The 16,268-nt window shown below is 35.1% G+C and overlaps 2 protein-coding genes across 2 annotated transcripts; both read right to left on the reverse strand.

The window, feature by feature from the left end:
- Window positions 1–1,174: 1,174 nt before the first annotated feature.
- LOC138320759 (uncharacterized) lies at window positions 1,175–5,627 on the reverse strand. Its single transcript, XM_069263947.1, has 3 exons — window positions 5,304–5,627; window positions 3,317–3,695; window positions 1,175–1,645 (listed from the first exon to the last, which is right to left on the reverse strand). The coding sequence occupies exons 1-3, from the start codon at window positions 5,472–5,474 to the stop codon at window positions 1,530–1,532; spliced, it is 666 nt and encodes a 221-aa protein (XP_069120048.1). The 5' UTR covers window positions 5,475–5,627; the 3' UTR covers window positions 1,175–1,529.
- A 4,959-nt stretch (window positions 5,628–10,586) lies between these two features.
- LOC138320760 (uncharacterized) lies at window positions 10,587–15,729 on the reverse strand. The gene is made up of 3 exons (XM_069263949.1): window positions 14,575–15,729; window positions 13,524–13,896; window positions 10,587–11,974 (listed from the first exon to the last, which is right to left on the reverse strand). The coding sequence occupies exons 1-3, from the start codon at window positions 14,746–14,748 to the stop codon at window positions 11,235–11,237; spliced, it is 1,287 nt and encodes a 428-aa protein (XP_069120050.1). The 5' UTR covers window positions 14,749–15,729; the 3' UTR covers window positions 10,587–11,234.
- Between the last annotated feature and the right edge of the window lie 539 nt (window positions 15,730–16,268).

Genomic DNA, 16,268 nt, shown 5'->3' on the forward strand with positions numbered 1-16,268 from the left:
GATACATTGAACTACACCTCATAAGTACTGTCATCTTTGTATTTCTAATTATACCACTCATCATTTTATAGCAGTGCAATATTACAGGGTGTCCCATAAATTATGTTGTAAACACTTTCAAAGGTCATAATTTTCTTTAATACAGCACGTAAAGCACCAGGACTTCATCTCCAAAAAGCCTGCAATCATAAAATTTAATATTTTGAATAACAAACAGATTTACAAACAAATTTAGGTAATCTTAGCAACGATTTTCTTTAAAGACACATTTTTGAAAAATGCTCAAAACGACGCTATCGTTGATATTTGAGCATTTGAACACTAGCATTTAAGATTTGTTCTTATTCTACAATGCCTAATTAATGCATTGGACCACAGGCGTTTGTAATTTCTATATGATTCGATCCGAGTTTTGATTATCATTAATATTCATTATATATTACAAACGCCTGTGGTTGGACACTATTTTCTGGTGTTGGTGATTATTTTCTGTATTTCTGGTAGCACTCACAAAGAATTGAGTTGTTGAGTACTGGGTCATTACATGACCAACAACACTGTTTTACAAAGTATAACACATTTCACAGTTTCTGTATAATGCCCTCTTGACGTGCCAATATCTTAGAAATAATGACGTCATTGTAACGTCAATGGTTTTCAGCAAAAACCAAATTACAAAACGTTTGACTGTATGTCTTCATATACCTAAATATCTTTTTTGTTGTTCATGTATGTCAAAAGTAATACCATTTTGAAAGTGTAACTTGATTTATGGGACACCCTGTATAAACACTCATGCTTCTTGTTGATTTGCAGTTAATCCCTATATGTCAGTCAATGTTTAAGGTGACGGCCAATTTTTGTAATATGTCACTTACTTACAAGTGATGAAAGTTGGAATACGTGGGTATACAATTAGTATACAGTTATTTGGTATTTTCATTTCAATAACACAACTCAAAATACTATGTGCTATTTCACCCGACACTGAGGGAGATCATATATTCATAACCTGCTAACTAGTTTTTGTTTTGAAATCATAATGAATGGAATAATCTGAATATTCTATGGCAACATTATACTTTAGTAACTGGTAGCCCATATTGTTTTCCTCTTGTGGTCCAACGTTTTCTTTTTGGCTTGTAAAATTCCAATATAAAAACAACTACATGTATATGGTATATCATGAAGTATGTTTATTGAAAAGAAATTGATTCTTATATGACAAAAGAAGTAGATACATTGATACAAATTATATATTTATGACCATTTTATTTCAATTTAATCAGGATTGATATTGTCCAAACGAATCATTTGTAGCAAACAATCACAGAAGAATGTCACAATCGTTACAATGAGACCAACAAGTGTCGTATCTTGCATGGCTTATTTGTGTGTAATTCTCTGATTAATGGATTATAAATTTACTCTAATTTTCTATGATTGTATTCTGCGGTTACGACATATGAACAACACAACTTGGTTGTATAAATTACTGAAATGTCATTAAAACATCAGTTTACTAGAGTTTACACAGTAAATGGACACGTATCTAGTATCTGTATGTCTGCGCAGCCGTAGAACTGCTCCTGTTGACCACATCCAATACAACAGTCATCCTTCCCATCACACCCCCAGCTGTTACCTGTAAGAGGATTGGTGTATCATACACAAAGATAACAAATACTGTTAGTCTGATGTAATGGTATGTTAAAATTATTCCATTTCAACTAAATTTATCATTGACATAATTGGTCACAATAAGTTTAAATCCACATGTTAGTGTAGCCAAGGACGTATATGAGATCACTTATAAATCCTTGGTGTAGCGATCAGATTTGGAAAACATCATGGTTTCTTGCTACCTTAGGCCATGGCACTAAAATAATGTAACCTTGGGTTAACTACCAGACAATGTTGGAAAATACAGAAATTATTGCTATTATACATTATGCGAATACTATGTTTTCTATATCACTGGATATAATGTTCCTGGTAAATTGTTGTGCTGGATTCACTTTCATTGTTGAAGATAATAAAACATGATAATATGATAACAATTCTGGGTAAATAGTTGACCTTGGTAGATACTTTGCAATCGGTTTTCAATGTGATATGATATCATGAGTTTTGCAATGTAAAATTCAATTTACATATCTAAAACATCTAAAATATCCGTTCAAAAGTATGATACATGTACATATTTTGACTGTATTACTCAACTTGTTTTCAATTAAGCAGATTTAAGAGTATATTCCCGTTTCAATATACTACTATTAAACTAACGGAAGTATATTTTTTTACCTGGGATACAATAAAAATATTTGATCATCAAGTAAACCTGGGTGCTCATCAGTATATGACCGACCGTCGCGGCTGGTCATAGCACTTGCATAATCATACATAATGATTATGCTTAGTTTACACTTAAAATATAATGTCCAATCCATACTGCCAGTTCCTCATATTTATTACTTAGGGTTCCACAATTTTACATCAGCATCTCACATTCACCAATTACACTCCATGTATAAATATATATTCCAATGGGCTTACTATAACCTTTTGTCACTTCTAGAACTTCTCTAACTACTAGTCTAGATTTTGGGCTCTAAGACCCTACTATACAAGTCCCTGCCACACCTGGTAGAAGACACCCTAATCAGACTCCCTAAGGATCTCTAGGTTTTGCCTGACAGGCCTAGTCTGTGTTTCTTATACATCTTTATCCTAATATATTAATGAAACCATATAGTACACAACCGATATAAAGGTTGCAAATTAAAGATAACTTTATCTTCTTTCTAATGATATAGAAAATATATAGAACTATTATTAATTACAAATGTTACATTAGAAATACTGACTTTCACATACTAAACATTACTGTAAAAGCTATACAGCTTCCAAACTATACTGCCTATTGAATTGTAACTCAGTATATCAATAATACACATCTTGCTGTATCCAATGCTTAGTAAATTACATTATTCACTATTATAATTCTTTACTTATTACTTGTTTTAAATATATAAAACAAACACATTTATTTTAGCTCTTCCTGAGACCTGCTATCATGTGGTCACCACGGGGGTCAACCCTTCCCTTCAGCCAGGGGTACTGACTCAGCATGGTCCCTCTATCCTGACACTACACAGTGGACAGTCTAACTCTCTTATCTATATGTATAGATATAATTACTGTGTCTCATTTAACCAAATGCTATCTGTCATAAGTACAACATCATTGGAAAGCCATAAATGGCGTATACGGATTTATAGTAATATTTACATAAATGGTAAAAAGTTAAACTTACCGGCGTTGTATTTCCATTGAAGAACGCACTGTTGGCAGGTCACACCTTTTGGCAGGTCGACATGGAAACTAAATTCCCGATTTTCATCTGAGGTGATGTATCCTCGCGTATCCGCAGTTCCAGTAAAGTTCAGCACGTGTTCGTCCAGACATTCCTGGCTGATGGCCTGGCTGATATTGTTGTTCTCACACAGCCGGAACTCGAAGTAACCCTTGTGGTTTGAGGTAAGTTCAGCAACCACTTCTATAGAAGAGACGGAAGTGACGTAGCAGGCTGCAATTGTTCCAGTAGCGTATTCTCCACCTGCCTCGTGGGCCCTCTCTCCCTCGTAGGGGTCGCCACATAACCCACATTCCCCGCCTTGGTTGTTCCACTGATTCTAAACATGTGATAACGAAACGAAAGTTAGCATCAGAAGTGATAACGAAATAAGTACACAAATCTAAATTCGACTCAATCAAAAATTTCCCAATGACGCATGGAAATTTCCATGCGTTTCGAAAGAGTGAACAGTATCTATGTCGTCGACGAAACAAAACATTTAAATTAAGTATAGTTGTTAAAAAAGTGGGAATAAAACAAATATAGATTATCAGGTTTGTTTTACAATACCATTTTTTCATTCGAATTTAAAATGGTGGTTCAATCCTGATAACTGAAATTGTGCTGCGGTTCCTGAACAAATGAGTGAGTAGCAACACACTAGTTATCACATAACGTAGCGACATACTATAGGGTTCATAATGGTTATAAAATACTCAAAAATAAAGTTAGGTTTTGGCTCAACAATGTTCCCTCATTCTACGATACATGCACTATGGAGTCGTGTCCAAAGTAATTTATAGTTAAGAATGGATAGTGCCGAGCTTTACTAATAGAATAAATAGGCTTCTTTGTGTAAAGAGTTTCTTTGAAATCGAAGTTAGTAAACGTTTACTAGTCAAAAGTAAACTAATAAAATTGACCTGAACATTATATTAATAGGGTATTTGCTGATATTGATAAATATGTAAAATATGTTAATGATATAAGCATAAGGAAACGAAATTCACCACCTCTGTCCATTACGAATCAGTTTGCAGTATAAGCAATACAGATTCTATCAGTTTATAGCTTTGCAGAGGTTTCGTAATTGGGAATAGAGGAAGATCATTTTAATTGTTATCAATTTAGTTTAAAAGGGTAAATCAAAGTAAGTTACAGGATAGATAGATATATTATACATCATTATCTGTAATTATTTTTATCCTGCAACTGCCCCACATACTGACCGATAACTACTGCCGGATAAACTTGTGCTTTATCCGTCTATACGAAATGCTTTATCCGTCAATACGATCACGCGAATTTGTTCCATATCTGACGGAACTTTTTCTAACTTGACCCAAAACTTGAACCTTCCAGTGAATGAAACGTCATTCTGTCCCGCCGCTAAAACGTGACGTCACATTCAGCGGAATGACGTTATTTCTACGATATCGAAAATCTTGTATTGGGGTGTCGTCTTTTTCTTAATTCATGGCAAAGATATGTATTGCTTTTTAAGTATTTTCATTTTGTGTTAGTGATATATCACACTGAATATAATTACGGTTACTGTTTGTGAATGCGCTTATTTATTTCCCACGGCAGTAAAAAAAAAGAGTACACTCTCATTCGGTTAAGTGAATGAATCTTTACCTCCGCATCAAAGAAGCGTCTCGCTTCGAGCGAAACCAAGTAAAAACTGTCAATTTGCTTTCGTTTTGAAAGCCATAATGGTTGCAGGGTAAACAAAATACACCGTTAGTGTCTTACAATACAAGGTTTATTTTGGGCCTCGTCATCTCGGCTTTCCTTAGTCTCGCACCAAAATAAACCTTGTATCGTAAGATACTAACCATTTATTCTCTATTTAAATCAGACAGGATATTTGAGGTTCTCGTTTCTGTGGACATACTTTTATAGTTGCTTACATTTTTATGAATGATCGTTGGTATAGACTTACATGAAATCCGCCACAGTTGAGTTCGTTGTCGTTGTAATTGACGGGTGTGTCAAATCCATACCTCCACATAGAGCCCCTACTGGGTGGTTTGACAAGGCGCCCGTGACTTGTCACCTCCACCACAACACAAAGGCCAATACAGAGCAGCACCACAATCTTCAAGGTTGACATTATTAATGCCTTGGATTCCTGGGTTTCGTTACGGGTTCTTAATTTGTGTTTAGGAAAACAATCCTATTCCTAAGACTTGACGTAAGGTAGGATGCTATCAGAACCATGAGACGTGTTTCCTTTCATATACAGACAAATCTAAATGCTATTCTCCCATAAATTACAACTTTTATTGGCAGTTATGCTCCTGGTCAATTATTTATGTGTATTTGCACAGCTATTGAGATATCTGTACCTCAGAACGTTATGACATGGATATGTGTATTAATTTATTGTGAGGTTAAGAGGAACATGGACCGTCATGTGGAAAGTGTGTATGCAAGCTTCACAAACAAGCTTCATAATCTAATTAAAATTAGATTTGTAATTCCGTTCCACTGCGATACTCTATGTTACGCTCCATCGTAGTGGAGCGGAATTACAAGTCTAATTTTAATTAGATTGGCAAGCTTCAGCAACAGTATTATTATCAGATTTATTTAACATCGATATCACTATTTTTTTTATTTTATCGGGATATGGAAGACATTTTGTTTGCAAATTGTGTGATTCCACGTCGTGACATAAATACTTATAATTATTTCTACAAACTACTTCATAAAATAAAATACATTTACACGTATGATTACAGTGATTTTCCAGGGGATTATTTTTTTTCAAATCAATACGCAACTTCAATTTGTCTATTATGACGTCATGATAACATCAGGTTTTCGTGCCATTCACGGATTGTTTTTAATAGTGGCATGACAATAAAGAATCGGCCAATTAGAAAGCCATATTTGGTATGAAAACAAAGAAAAAATAATTATACATTTGTGTTTTCACTTTATTTATTTTGTTTCAGTGTCTGACAATTGTTGTATCTATATTTTAATGCAACTGTACACTATCGTAGTATTTTTAGGCTCTTTGTCACAGCCGAGTACGACGGTCAAAGTGTTTACTGCTCAATGCGCTTAACGCTTATCGTCTATTTGATAAATACACATGTTAAGGTTGATAAGTATAAGATTGCTCTACCGCCAATCAAGATCAATTATTAATTTATATATAACTCCACACTAAACACTCCACACTCCAATTAAGAAAAAGAAAACATTTGCACATTGGAAATACCTTTTGTCTTTGGATAATGATTCTGAATCTTGTCGTTGAATAGCTTCATTCTCACTGTTTTTATAGAAAGAAAAGGTTTGTAATTGAATACTATAAATTTGTGCTTATACAAATTGTAATTGATGCAACAGGACTCTAGTGGACAGTTGAAGGACCACCCCGTGAGCGAGGGTTATCGTTCGTTAGGACACTAAAATCAGCCGATGCGTTGCCTACATGACTGCAAGACCGGGATTTTCCTAACACTAGCCGCTTAAAAATCTGAGGACTCACACACGTGTCGGAGGACTGCCTGATGACTCTCGCGAGTGTCAGAAATGGCTAAAAGAACAGGGTATGGTTTTTTTTCTGTCTGGCGTCCACATTTTTATCCTTCTAAGCATTTTATTTCCGTTCAATCTCGTAATACTACCGATGCTTTTGGACAGAATCATATGATATAGGACAACAAAACTGTTTCTGTCACGTGCTAAGAAGCTAACAATACGGTTAGATTTATATTTATATCAAGGAGATAGATGTCTGCTTATAAATGTCGTTGTAGAGTATAATTTATTGTCTATAGTTAACTCAGTGTAAACAGCCAAGGTTTACTGCACATTCGTAACAATATAATATATAGCATATATTTCAATAAATTTTCTAATAATGAAATAATCAAATTTAATTTAATTTTTTCAATTGTTATATGTGAGTTTTAGGACAATATCCAGGTGATTTCTTCAAACGCGCCGGTTTTAATTGCAGGTCATTCACGGGGCTTGTCCTGGACTTAGGCCGAATCTGGATTGGCTTGATTTTCCCGATCCGCTTGCATAAATCGATTTTCCATTCTTTTCAAATGAAACTTAGACCAACAGCCTATGTAAGTCAGGGGTTCTCGGTTTTGAAATCAGTTTCACTTTATGGCACTATATATGTGTCACGCGGTTTATGACAGGTTCATATTCGGACATTTGTGATAAATTATTCCTTTGTTTTAATCTACTCGAACATACTTAATATTCTAGGTTTAGAAGTAAAATACAAAGCTTCATTTTAAATATTATAACCGTTTCTTTACAGTGATTTATTGCTTTAACGTATTTACCTGTGTTTCTTTGAGCTCATTCTTCATAGCACTTCTCAATACCGGTAACGCTTGCGTCAGTTAATTAGCGACTATTGTATATCACGTTTAGACTAAGTGCTGTTTACACGTTTGTTCCTGGATGTTATGTATATTATCATTTTGTGTTACTTGTATATTCACTTTAGGCCTAGGTTTGGAAGTGTAGAGTTGGATATTGCTCCGCTCCGCAACCTACTGTACTAAATCAGTATATAGAAAATTTCATCTCCTTTTTCACCGACTACATTCGAGCTATTTCCTCAATACACTAGCTGCAGCGCTGTGAAATATGGATGAGTTATGCCACTTCTTAATGAGGCTTAATCGGTCTGTTAGAAGCAGGCAAATCGCAGACCGCAGTAGCCACAATCTTCAATGTGTCTGAGTATCATCTCTCGCATTTGGGATAGGTATCACATATCCAGACGCGTCCGCCAAAGACATTCTGCACCGCAACAACTTTTAAATGCATTTCAGGCAGAGTGGGCAAACATTCTACAACATGTCATCCGTAATCTGACGTCATTGATGGAAAAACGCTGTCAAGCAGTTATTGATGCTAATGCTACGCGATAATGACTTTAAGTGACAAAATGGACAATGAACTGTGAATAACTTGAAATTTGTCTTGACATTCAATTACCTTATCTATATAAAATATCTTAATTTCTAACATTTGTATTTATTTATTATCTGCCTCAAAAAAATCAATTATGCGTTTCTTTTTTTTAAGAGTACAGATTTAGATCCGACGTCTCTGGAAATTCATATTTTGCCACTCAAAAATATATATCTAATTAAAATATCCATGTTGTTTTACACGTGGAAAAGTAACTTTACTTACTTACTTTGGTGTTAGATGTTAGACAAGGGATATTTATATATTGATAAAAATTATGTTGAAAAACTTTAAAGCACAGAAGGAGTGTCGATTTGGGCCCTCTGGTGGCCATCACCGATAAGCATTATTTTATTTTTGTTTACAGTTACCCGTTTTTTAGGGTATCATGATATGACATATGATTAAGGTAAGGTCGGAGTCCCTTGTGAGTTATGGGGAGTTAAATTGGAAGATAAATTTACTGTAAGTCCACTTTTGCCGGAACCAAATGATATTTTCGATGATTTTTTTCTGGAATTATTATGCATTGATATGTCAAAAAAGAAACCAAATTGAAAAGTATATTTACAGTCAAAAATAGGTCACAGTGACTAATTCTAAAGAATGCCAATTACGCAAAAATAAATTTCATCTCGTGCCATACCGAAGGGAAATGTCATATATCATATTACAGTCCATTGAGTAATATATTTTCATATTTTAAACCTAGGCAAAGAACATTATGGACGGAACATTATTGGAGAGGCGGATCAAGGGGTGATTTTCAATCCTTAAAACACCAATGAATGTTTTGCTTATATTCAGAAATAAGATAAACTAAATATTTTGCTATAAAATGTCATAATTTTCCTACTTCTGTGGTAGGCATGTTACAGATAACGTAGGGTACCGATTAGTACGATACACTATTTCACAAGAACATTGATCTAAAGCACACTTTGTGTATAAATCTAAGTTGATGAATTTTATCGATCGAAAGAGCACAAACGGAGATACTTTTATCCTTCTAGCATGCTTATCATCCCCATTTTTATCACATAATCCACCTGATATCCAGTGATTTAAAAGAAATGTTTGCATGTGTCACTAGTTATTCATTATGACCTGGTTGAGAGGGCAGTATTGTCGAGATCCGGCTCGGGCACTATCCCATCACGAGACAATAATATCAGGCAATAGTGCCCTCCCGACCAGGCCATAATGAGTTTAGTACATCACCCACACATGAGACTCGTTTTCGTGTCATTGTAACAGAAGCACGTCAGGCGACATCTCGCAATGCTATTTTCATTTCCACACCACGTTGGCACATTAAAAGTACAACATATGAATTGAAACTAGATCAATATAGAACATAAATAACTGTCTGTAGAAAAGCAACATTTGCTTCTATTCCCTCACACAACAGCCTGTCCGCCATCCGCAAGTTGAAGTCTTGGTCGAAGCGCAACGCTATAATGACGCCATGTAACGGTGACGTCACAATACATTCACGTTCATTTTCCCGCGACTTCAAAAGTGCCCGCTTGCCCGGGCATTATTGCAAATAGTACCCATGTGTGTAGCCAATCAGAATCAAGTATTCTGTCACGTGATGTCCTCATATAATATAACCTGGATGGACATTCATTGTGACGTCATGACCATAATAAGCATTGTTGCGACGTTACAATATGAGAACGCTGGACTTTTTTGCAACATATTTCGACATTGAAATTCTTAAAAATATAGGATGTTATTGATATGTGACAAAATATCTAAAATTTGTATCAACTTCATATGAAATTTTATGAAACTCCGCGCAAAAATAAAACATTCTTAGACGTGTTTGATAAAATTCCAAATGAAATTAACACTAATTAAATGGTTAACTATATTGTAGTTTATGTAATGTTACCCTTCCTTTTGCATTTTTCGTATAGTCTTTGTACAAAACAGTATAGATAGCGAAACCTATCTTGTCACATTGCTGCATAACCTTGGTCGGCATCCTGATCAAGGTATGACATCCAATTGTTATGCCAGGTGTTCTGTGATTTAATTCTGTGAATGCCAGTGATTCTACTTCATAACATATGGCACATATTTATAGAACATTACAAACGACTAAGTTCAAGATGCTTTCTCCTCCGGATCACAAGGTCATACTCACCTTTTAGGCTTCTATTATGATATCGTTGTTTCGGTTATTTTTCTAAAAAAAATGTGAGCAAACTATTTTATTTATAACTGGCTCTGTAAATAAATACCAAAAAATTAATTATTACTACTAATAACGAGAAAGAATATTTATTTAAGATATTGTATGGCACTTTCATGTTTATTTCCAAAATCCTTCTAAAATAATGGTACAATCGAGATAAATGTATCACAAATATTTCAGAAAATGTTCCATAACAACAAAATGGTTCAATCCCCACTTTGCCTTTAATAAACATTTAGTTGAGATCACACAACACTGATTTTGTCACGTAAGTTGACACATAGATGTTCAGATCTGTTCAAATAAGATTGTCACAATAACAATATTCCTGTAATTATTGACTACCCATCACAATGTTAACCATCTTTCAACAGAATGCAGTGCTAATGTAATGAAATCCCAAAAGAAAATAATTTGATATTACTTTTAACAGGCTTGTTCATTGGTTTAAACATACGTTTATCAGCACATAAAGGCAAAAATGACGTCGCTTTTACTTGGCTTAAAACGGCATGATAATTTCATAGAGAGAAAAAATGTCCCAAGTTGAATTTGAATTTTGAATAGATTATCTATAAATTATAGAATATTTAATCATAGTAATTATTATCCACAAGGTCAGTGATAAACACTGTTAGAATACTTTTAACCGAGAAAATATATAGATATTACACTTACAAGTACAAGATCGAAAATGACGAAGTTCTAATTAGACAATGATTCGTCTAACTGTGACTGGACATCGGGTAGGACTTCCGCATCCGTTTCATTAACGGGAATGGCGAAAGGATATGAGGTAGTTGGGACAGTGGTGGTGACAGTGGTGGGAATTGGAGTGATAGTAGTAGTGGGGATTGGAGTGATAGTAGTAGTGGGGATTGGAGTGGTAGTGGTGGTGCGGATTGGAGTGGTGGTAGTGGTGGGGTCAGGTGTCGTAGGGGATGGTTTCTTAGTACATTTACACATATAGGCTGGACAAAATATCGGGGAGTAATTACAGTTGATGTTACACCAATAGCTACTGACGCTCGGATATAGGGAAACACATGAACGTAAAAAGGAGATCAAAGAGTTGGAGGTGGTCTTTGGGACAGTAGGCAACGACGCGGTAGTTGTGGTAGTTTCAGCAGTGGTTAGAGTGGGTTTTTCCTTTGTGGTTGTCGGGGTAGTACATCTACATAGGAAGGTTGGGCAATGTGGCGGAGAGTGGTTACAGTTTATTGCACACCAGCGATCGTCGTCAGTACTTCGCGAAATTGAGTAACATCTGCCACTACTTCTTTGCTTACGACCAAATGTCTTATCGCCCACAAGTGGTGACAGAGCGGATCCTTGTTTCCCCGTCTCTATGGGTATCGTAGGAGAACCTCTGGCTTTGATGGCTATATCTGAACACGCATAGAATTCTTCTTGGTCAACACAAGTTTTACACTTCCCATTCTTTCCTGCAAAATCAAACAAACACACACGTAAGTAAAGTAAATTAGGCCAAAAATCAATAATTTGTCTGCTTATGGTTACCCGACCGACCCTAAATTTCTACCCCCGACCCTAATTTTTGTTCCACTTTTCTACGGAAAAAAATAAATGTCGGAATTTCGATCTCAGAGTCCGGTTCCGGCCATTATTTTAGAGTGAAAGACACACAAAAATTCTTCCCAACCTACTGACCATATTTTTTGGCCAATGTAACCCTAAACAGATATATTTTTGGGGCTTATTATAAGTTAACTTCATCCGATTGTACGGGGTTGGTAAAGCAGTAAGATTTGTTAGTTCATAACGTGACTTTTTCTCGTGTTTTCATTGTCTTAGCCCCCGGGCACTATTTAGCCGTAGTCCCGGAACTATGGTTTCCCGCGCCTTTTTGTCACGAGCGGCATATTGACAAAAACGGCGTCCTTGTCGCTATCTGTGCTGTTCACTGGCAAACAAGATGTGTGCGGACGACGTTTTGCAAAACATAAATGTCAAAGTTTGGAAACTTGAATGCTGACGAATTTACAAAAGAACAAAATAGCAAATTGAACTGAGCAAGCATCGAAATAGGCAGTGAGTATTTTCACAGATTTCTGCCAGGAAAAATATATATTATACGCCTCCGACCATGGCATTTCTAAACGTTAGACGTGTCTGCACTCGTTTTGAAAAAAAATGCTATTGATGATCTTAGATAATTGTTTGTCCTATCTTTTTTTCCAATTCGTTATGTACTAAAAACACAATATTGCCTTCTTTTGAGGGCACTTCGGTCTCAAAAGAAGGCAATAATATATAAATAGTATATTTCCAGATCAGACAAATCTTCAAACATTCACGACCACATAACAATAGCCCAAGCAGCACTCCCACAAACATGGCTATACAGTATGTTTTTAACATGCAAGTTGGCGTATTCTTTCGTCCATATGGAATATCATTTTCTTTCATACCTATGGGTGTAATACTGGCTGGTCTAGGGCAATACACTCATGTCGCCTGAGGCTTTATTGCATGGCTACCCATGCAATAAAGCCTCGTGACGTCACGGTGTCAACAAAATTTCTATTTCCTCGGTAAAATTTTAACATTTTTTTTCAAAAAATTGACTGGTTTTACTATAAAAGATGCAAACAACTGGTTTTGAGTCACAAAATGTTGCAAAACCCTCTGCAAGCCTCGGGTTTTACTACATTTTGTGACCCTCGGGTAGAATATCCCTATCCTTCATATCCACATATGAAAGAGTCTTATAATATACAAACATGCATGTTTTGGCTATTAGAAATAAAAGTTCTTGTCAATTAACGCGAAGGTCCTTTTGCCATATTAACTATTATACCTTTGAGATATTGGTGAGTATGACTCATAAATTAACTTAAATCTATAATTGTTTTAATTAAGTAAGATAACAATGACATGTATAACATGATATCATATTTTTTAATTGTGATAGAACATATATTGATATTTATCGTTGGATATATATTTGACATGAGTGAGGATGTGATTTACCTGTGTGGTACCTCCACTGTAGGACACACTGTGAACAGGTGACGTTCTCTGGCAGCTTGACAGGTACAGCGATGTTATGTTTGAATTTCTTCACAGGGTACTGTGTCTCTCCCGTCACCGGATGAACCAAGACATGCTTCAAACAGCTCCTGGTGATTGGTTTGGACACGTCATTATTTTCACACAGTCGAAACTCGAAAAACCCACCATCATTCGTTGTGATATCGATTTGAATATCAATGACCTCGCCCATTTTGTAGTATTTTGAGATTATTCCAGTTGCATACTTCCCGCCAGCCTCGTTCTGTTTCGGCTCTTGGTCTGAAGGGTCCCCACAAACACCACAATTTCCTCTGAAGAAGTCTAGAGGTTGCTGGTAACAGAATACATACATTTTACTTAAAAACTACTTCACTTAAATATAAATTTACTATTCAAACGAAATATGAGTAACTTGACATAATCAAATGGTAACAATGGGTTTATTATTATTATTTTACGATATCAATTGCTTCACACACTGTATAATAGCATATTTCAGTGTATACTTCAGTGGATCTGTGTTATAAGATACTACAAAAGTACGCCAAAATAAAGAATCATTTTGACAGAAATCTCAGGATATCCTTGTGGTGAGTAGATGGTTTGGGGACAGTGGTATTTCTGTGTTTTGTTTCAGTTTAATTAATTTTCTTTCATTCATATTGAATCTCGCAAAAAATGCTATCAGTTAAAGACAGAGATGCCAACCAGCTTTACTTACAGAACTGTGAATAATCGTAGGACATTAAACTCAAAACAAATAAGTTACCAAAGCCACCCCACTACACCACTGTATTAAGGACATAGAACTATCAACTAAGTACAATCTCGAAAAAGTGCATTTTACGGTTCAACTACAGTTAGACAACATTCAGTACGTTCCAAATATTGTACGGATTTTAGAGTAGTATAGTAATACTTCTGGTTACGACATTAAAATGACTAATTCATGCAAATAAACGGCCTCCCATGCTTTCATAAATTTGTGTCCTATTAGAATAGTAATCACCTCTTTGTATCCACAATTGAGGCCGTTATCATCGAAGTTGACTGGAGTATTGAATCCAACTCTCCACATGCTGCTCCTACCTGGAGGGTCTAACATTCTGCCGTGCCCATGCACGACCGACGCCAGGGCGAAAACGAAAACAACGTACAACGGCGACATTCGGAGGGACACCATATTCACCGGTTTTACAGCTTACAATCTGAAAACAAAATTAGATTAAATATTCGCAATGCCAATAGAATAAGGCAGGTGTGAGCTTAGATTTGTAAAGAAATACATTTCCCAAAAATCATTGTAAAATATTGTATTCGAATTTATTCTTAATACTGTACACCAGCTTTCTTTCGCGGTTACTAACTTTCGCTATCTCAGTTTCAAAACGATTTCAGAATACAAATTTATTAGAATTTCTTTCAAGAAGTTATCTATTTCTGGAAATACACTTTCGAGAATTCACTTAATTCGGTCGTGTAAATCGCAAGGGGAAGAAAGTTGTTTTACAGTAAATTGGAGCTTATTTTGTGATGGGGTGACATTTTTTAAATGCAGCCCGATTAGTTATAATTTGCTTTTAATGAAACATGCTCACTTAAATATTTTCTGTTGGACAAGATATATTTTTAGAAATGAGATTTATTTCGATAAAGGAAATAAACCATTTAAATTATATATGCACACGCTTAGAAAATACTTTTCTTGCTTGTATGCATAATGGAATAGTGTACTGTTCACTATATGCGAGAGATGTTTGAAGTATGTTAATAAAATATGGATTTTATGTATTAAAGAGTTGCCTTTCTAAACGTCGTTTTTTATATATAACGTAACAATCATGGGATGATTTTCCTCAACGTATCTGTTCATTTGTTCACTTTATTCTCAGCATTTTTCATTAATCAAACTTGTATTTTTTGTGTTAAAATGAAATAACCTTATAAACATGTTTTTGTATCAGTTATTAAATATAATGAAATAACCTCATTAATATTGAGATGCTTTTTCTGGATGTTGTACCATCCTCAATGTTACAAAACTGTTCGTTACCAACATATTTATCAGACCGAAAAATAGTTGAAGATATTAATGACAAATAAGCTGCTTAATAAGTACTTGAAACCTTGGAATATGTTTCAATCAGATATATAGAAAGATTTTTATATCAACATGTGACTTTTGAATCACTTTTAAATAAAAATGATAAGATTGATAATCTAATTTAATAAAAATTCTATAATATGTATTGGACTATGGATTTAGCATAATAGCATGTACTCACCTTACCGCTACAATTCACGTTTGACTTTGTCCCGAGCCGGTGCCTTATTTACAGTATCAACATTACCCAAGGCATTATCTTTTAATTAGTATACGTAAGTTGTGGTTAGTTACTTTAAAGCAATTAACTGCAACTACGTCATCCACTCCTACTCTGTGATAAATCCAATTAAATGACCCAGATGTGAACTGCCACACTAAATATGCAATAATTGCATTCAATTTAGTATGTATTTGGCATCAGAATGATAAAAAGAAATACATTACCATAAAGCCCACACAGGACGATGCATGGCTATAATTATTAATTGCAAAGATTAAGGACTATTGATCGATAATATTATGAAACATTAAGGTATCAACATATATGGAGGACAAGGAAAATGATGCTGTTTGGTTACATTCAGTCAGTTACTGGC

The sequence above is a fragment of the Argopecten irradians genome, chromosome 4, assembly GCF_041381155.1.
Source record: "Argopecten irradians isolate NY chromosome 4, Ai_NY, whole genome shotgun sequence".
NCBI classification, from domain to species: Eukaryota; Metazoa; Mollusca; class Bivalvia; order Pectinida; family Pectinidae; genus Argopecten; species Argopecten irradians.

Excerpts from the sequence above, each read along its gene's own strand:
- LOC138320759 (XM_069263947.1), bottom strand. The coding sequence starts at position 5,474 with ATGTCAACCTTGAAGATTGTGGTGCTGCTCTGTATTGGCCTTTGTGTT. Across the intron at positions 3,696-5,303 it reads TCAACTGTGGCGGATTTCAT|AATCAGTGGAACAACCAAGG; the intron begins GTAAGTCTATAC and ends TCACATGTTTAG. Across the intron at positions 1,646-3,316 it reads TCAATGGAAATACAACGCCG|GTAACAGCTGGGGGTGTGAT; the intron begins GTAAGTTTAACT and ends ATCCTCTTACAG.
- LOC138320760 (XM_069263949.1), bottom strand. The coding sequence starts at position 14,748 with ATGGTGTCCCTCCGAATGTCGCCGTTGTACGTTGTTTTCGTTTTCGCC. Across the intron at positions 13,897-14,574 it reads TCAATTGTGGATACAAAGAG|CAACCTCTAGACTTCTTCAG; the intron begins GTGATTACTATT and ends TTCTGTTACCAG. Across the intron at positions 11,975-13,523 it reads ACAGTGGAGGTACCACACAG|GAAAGAATGGGAAGTGTAAA; the intron begins GTAAATCACATC and ends TTGATTTTGCAG.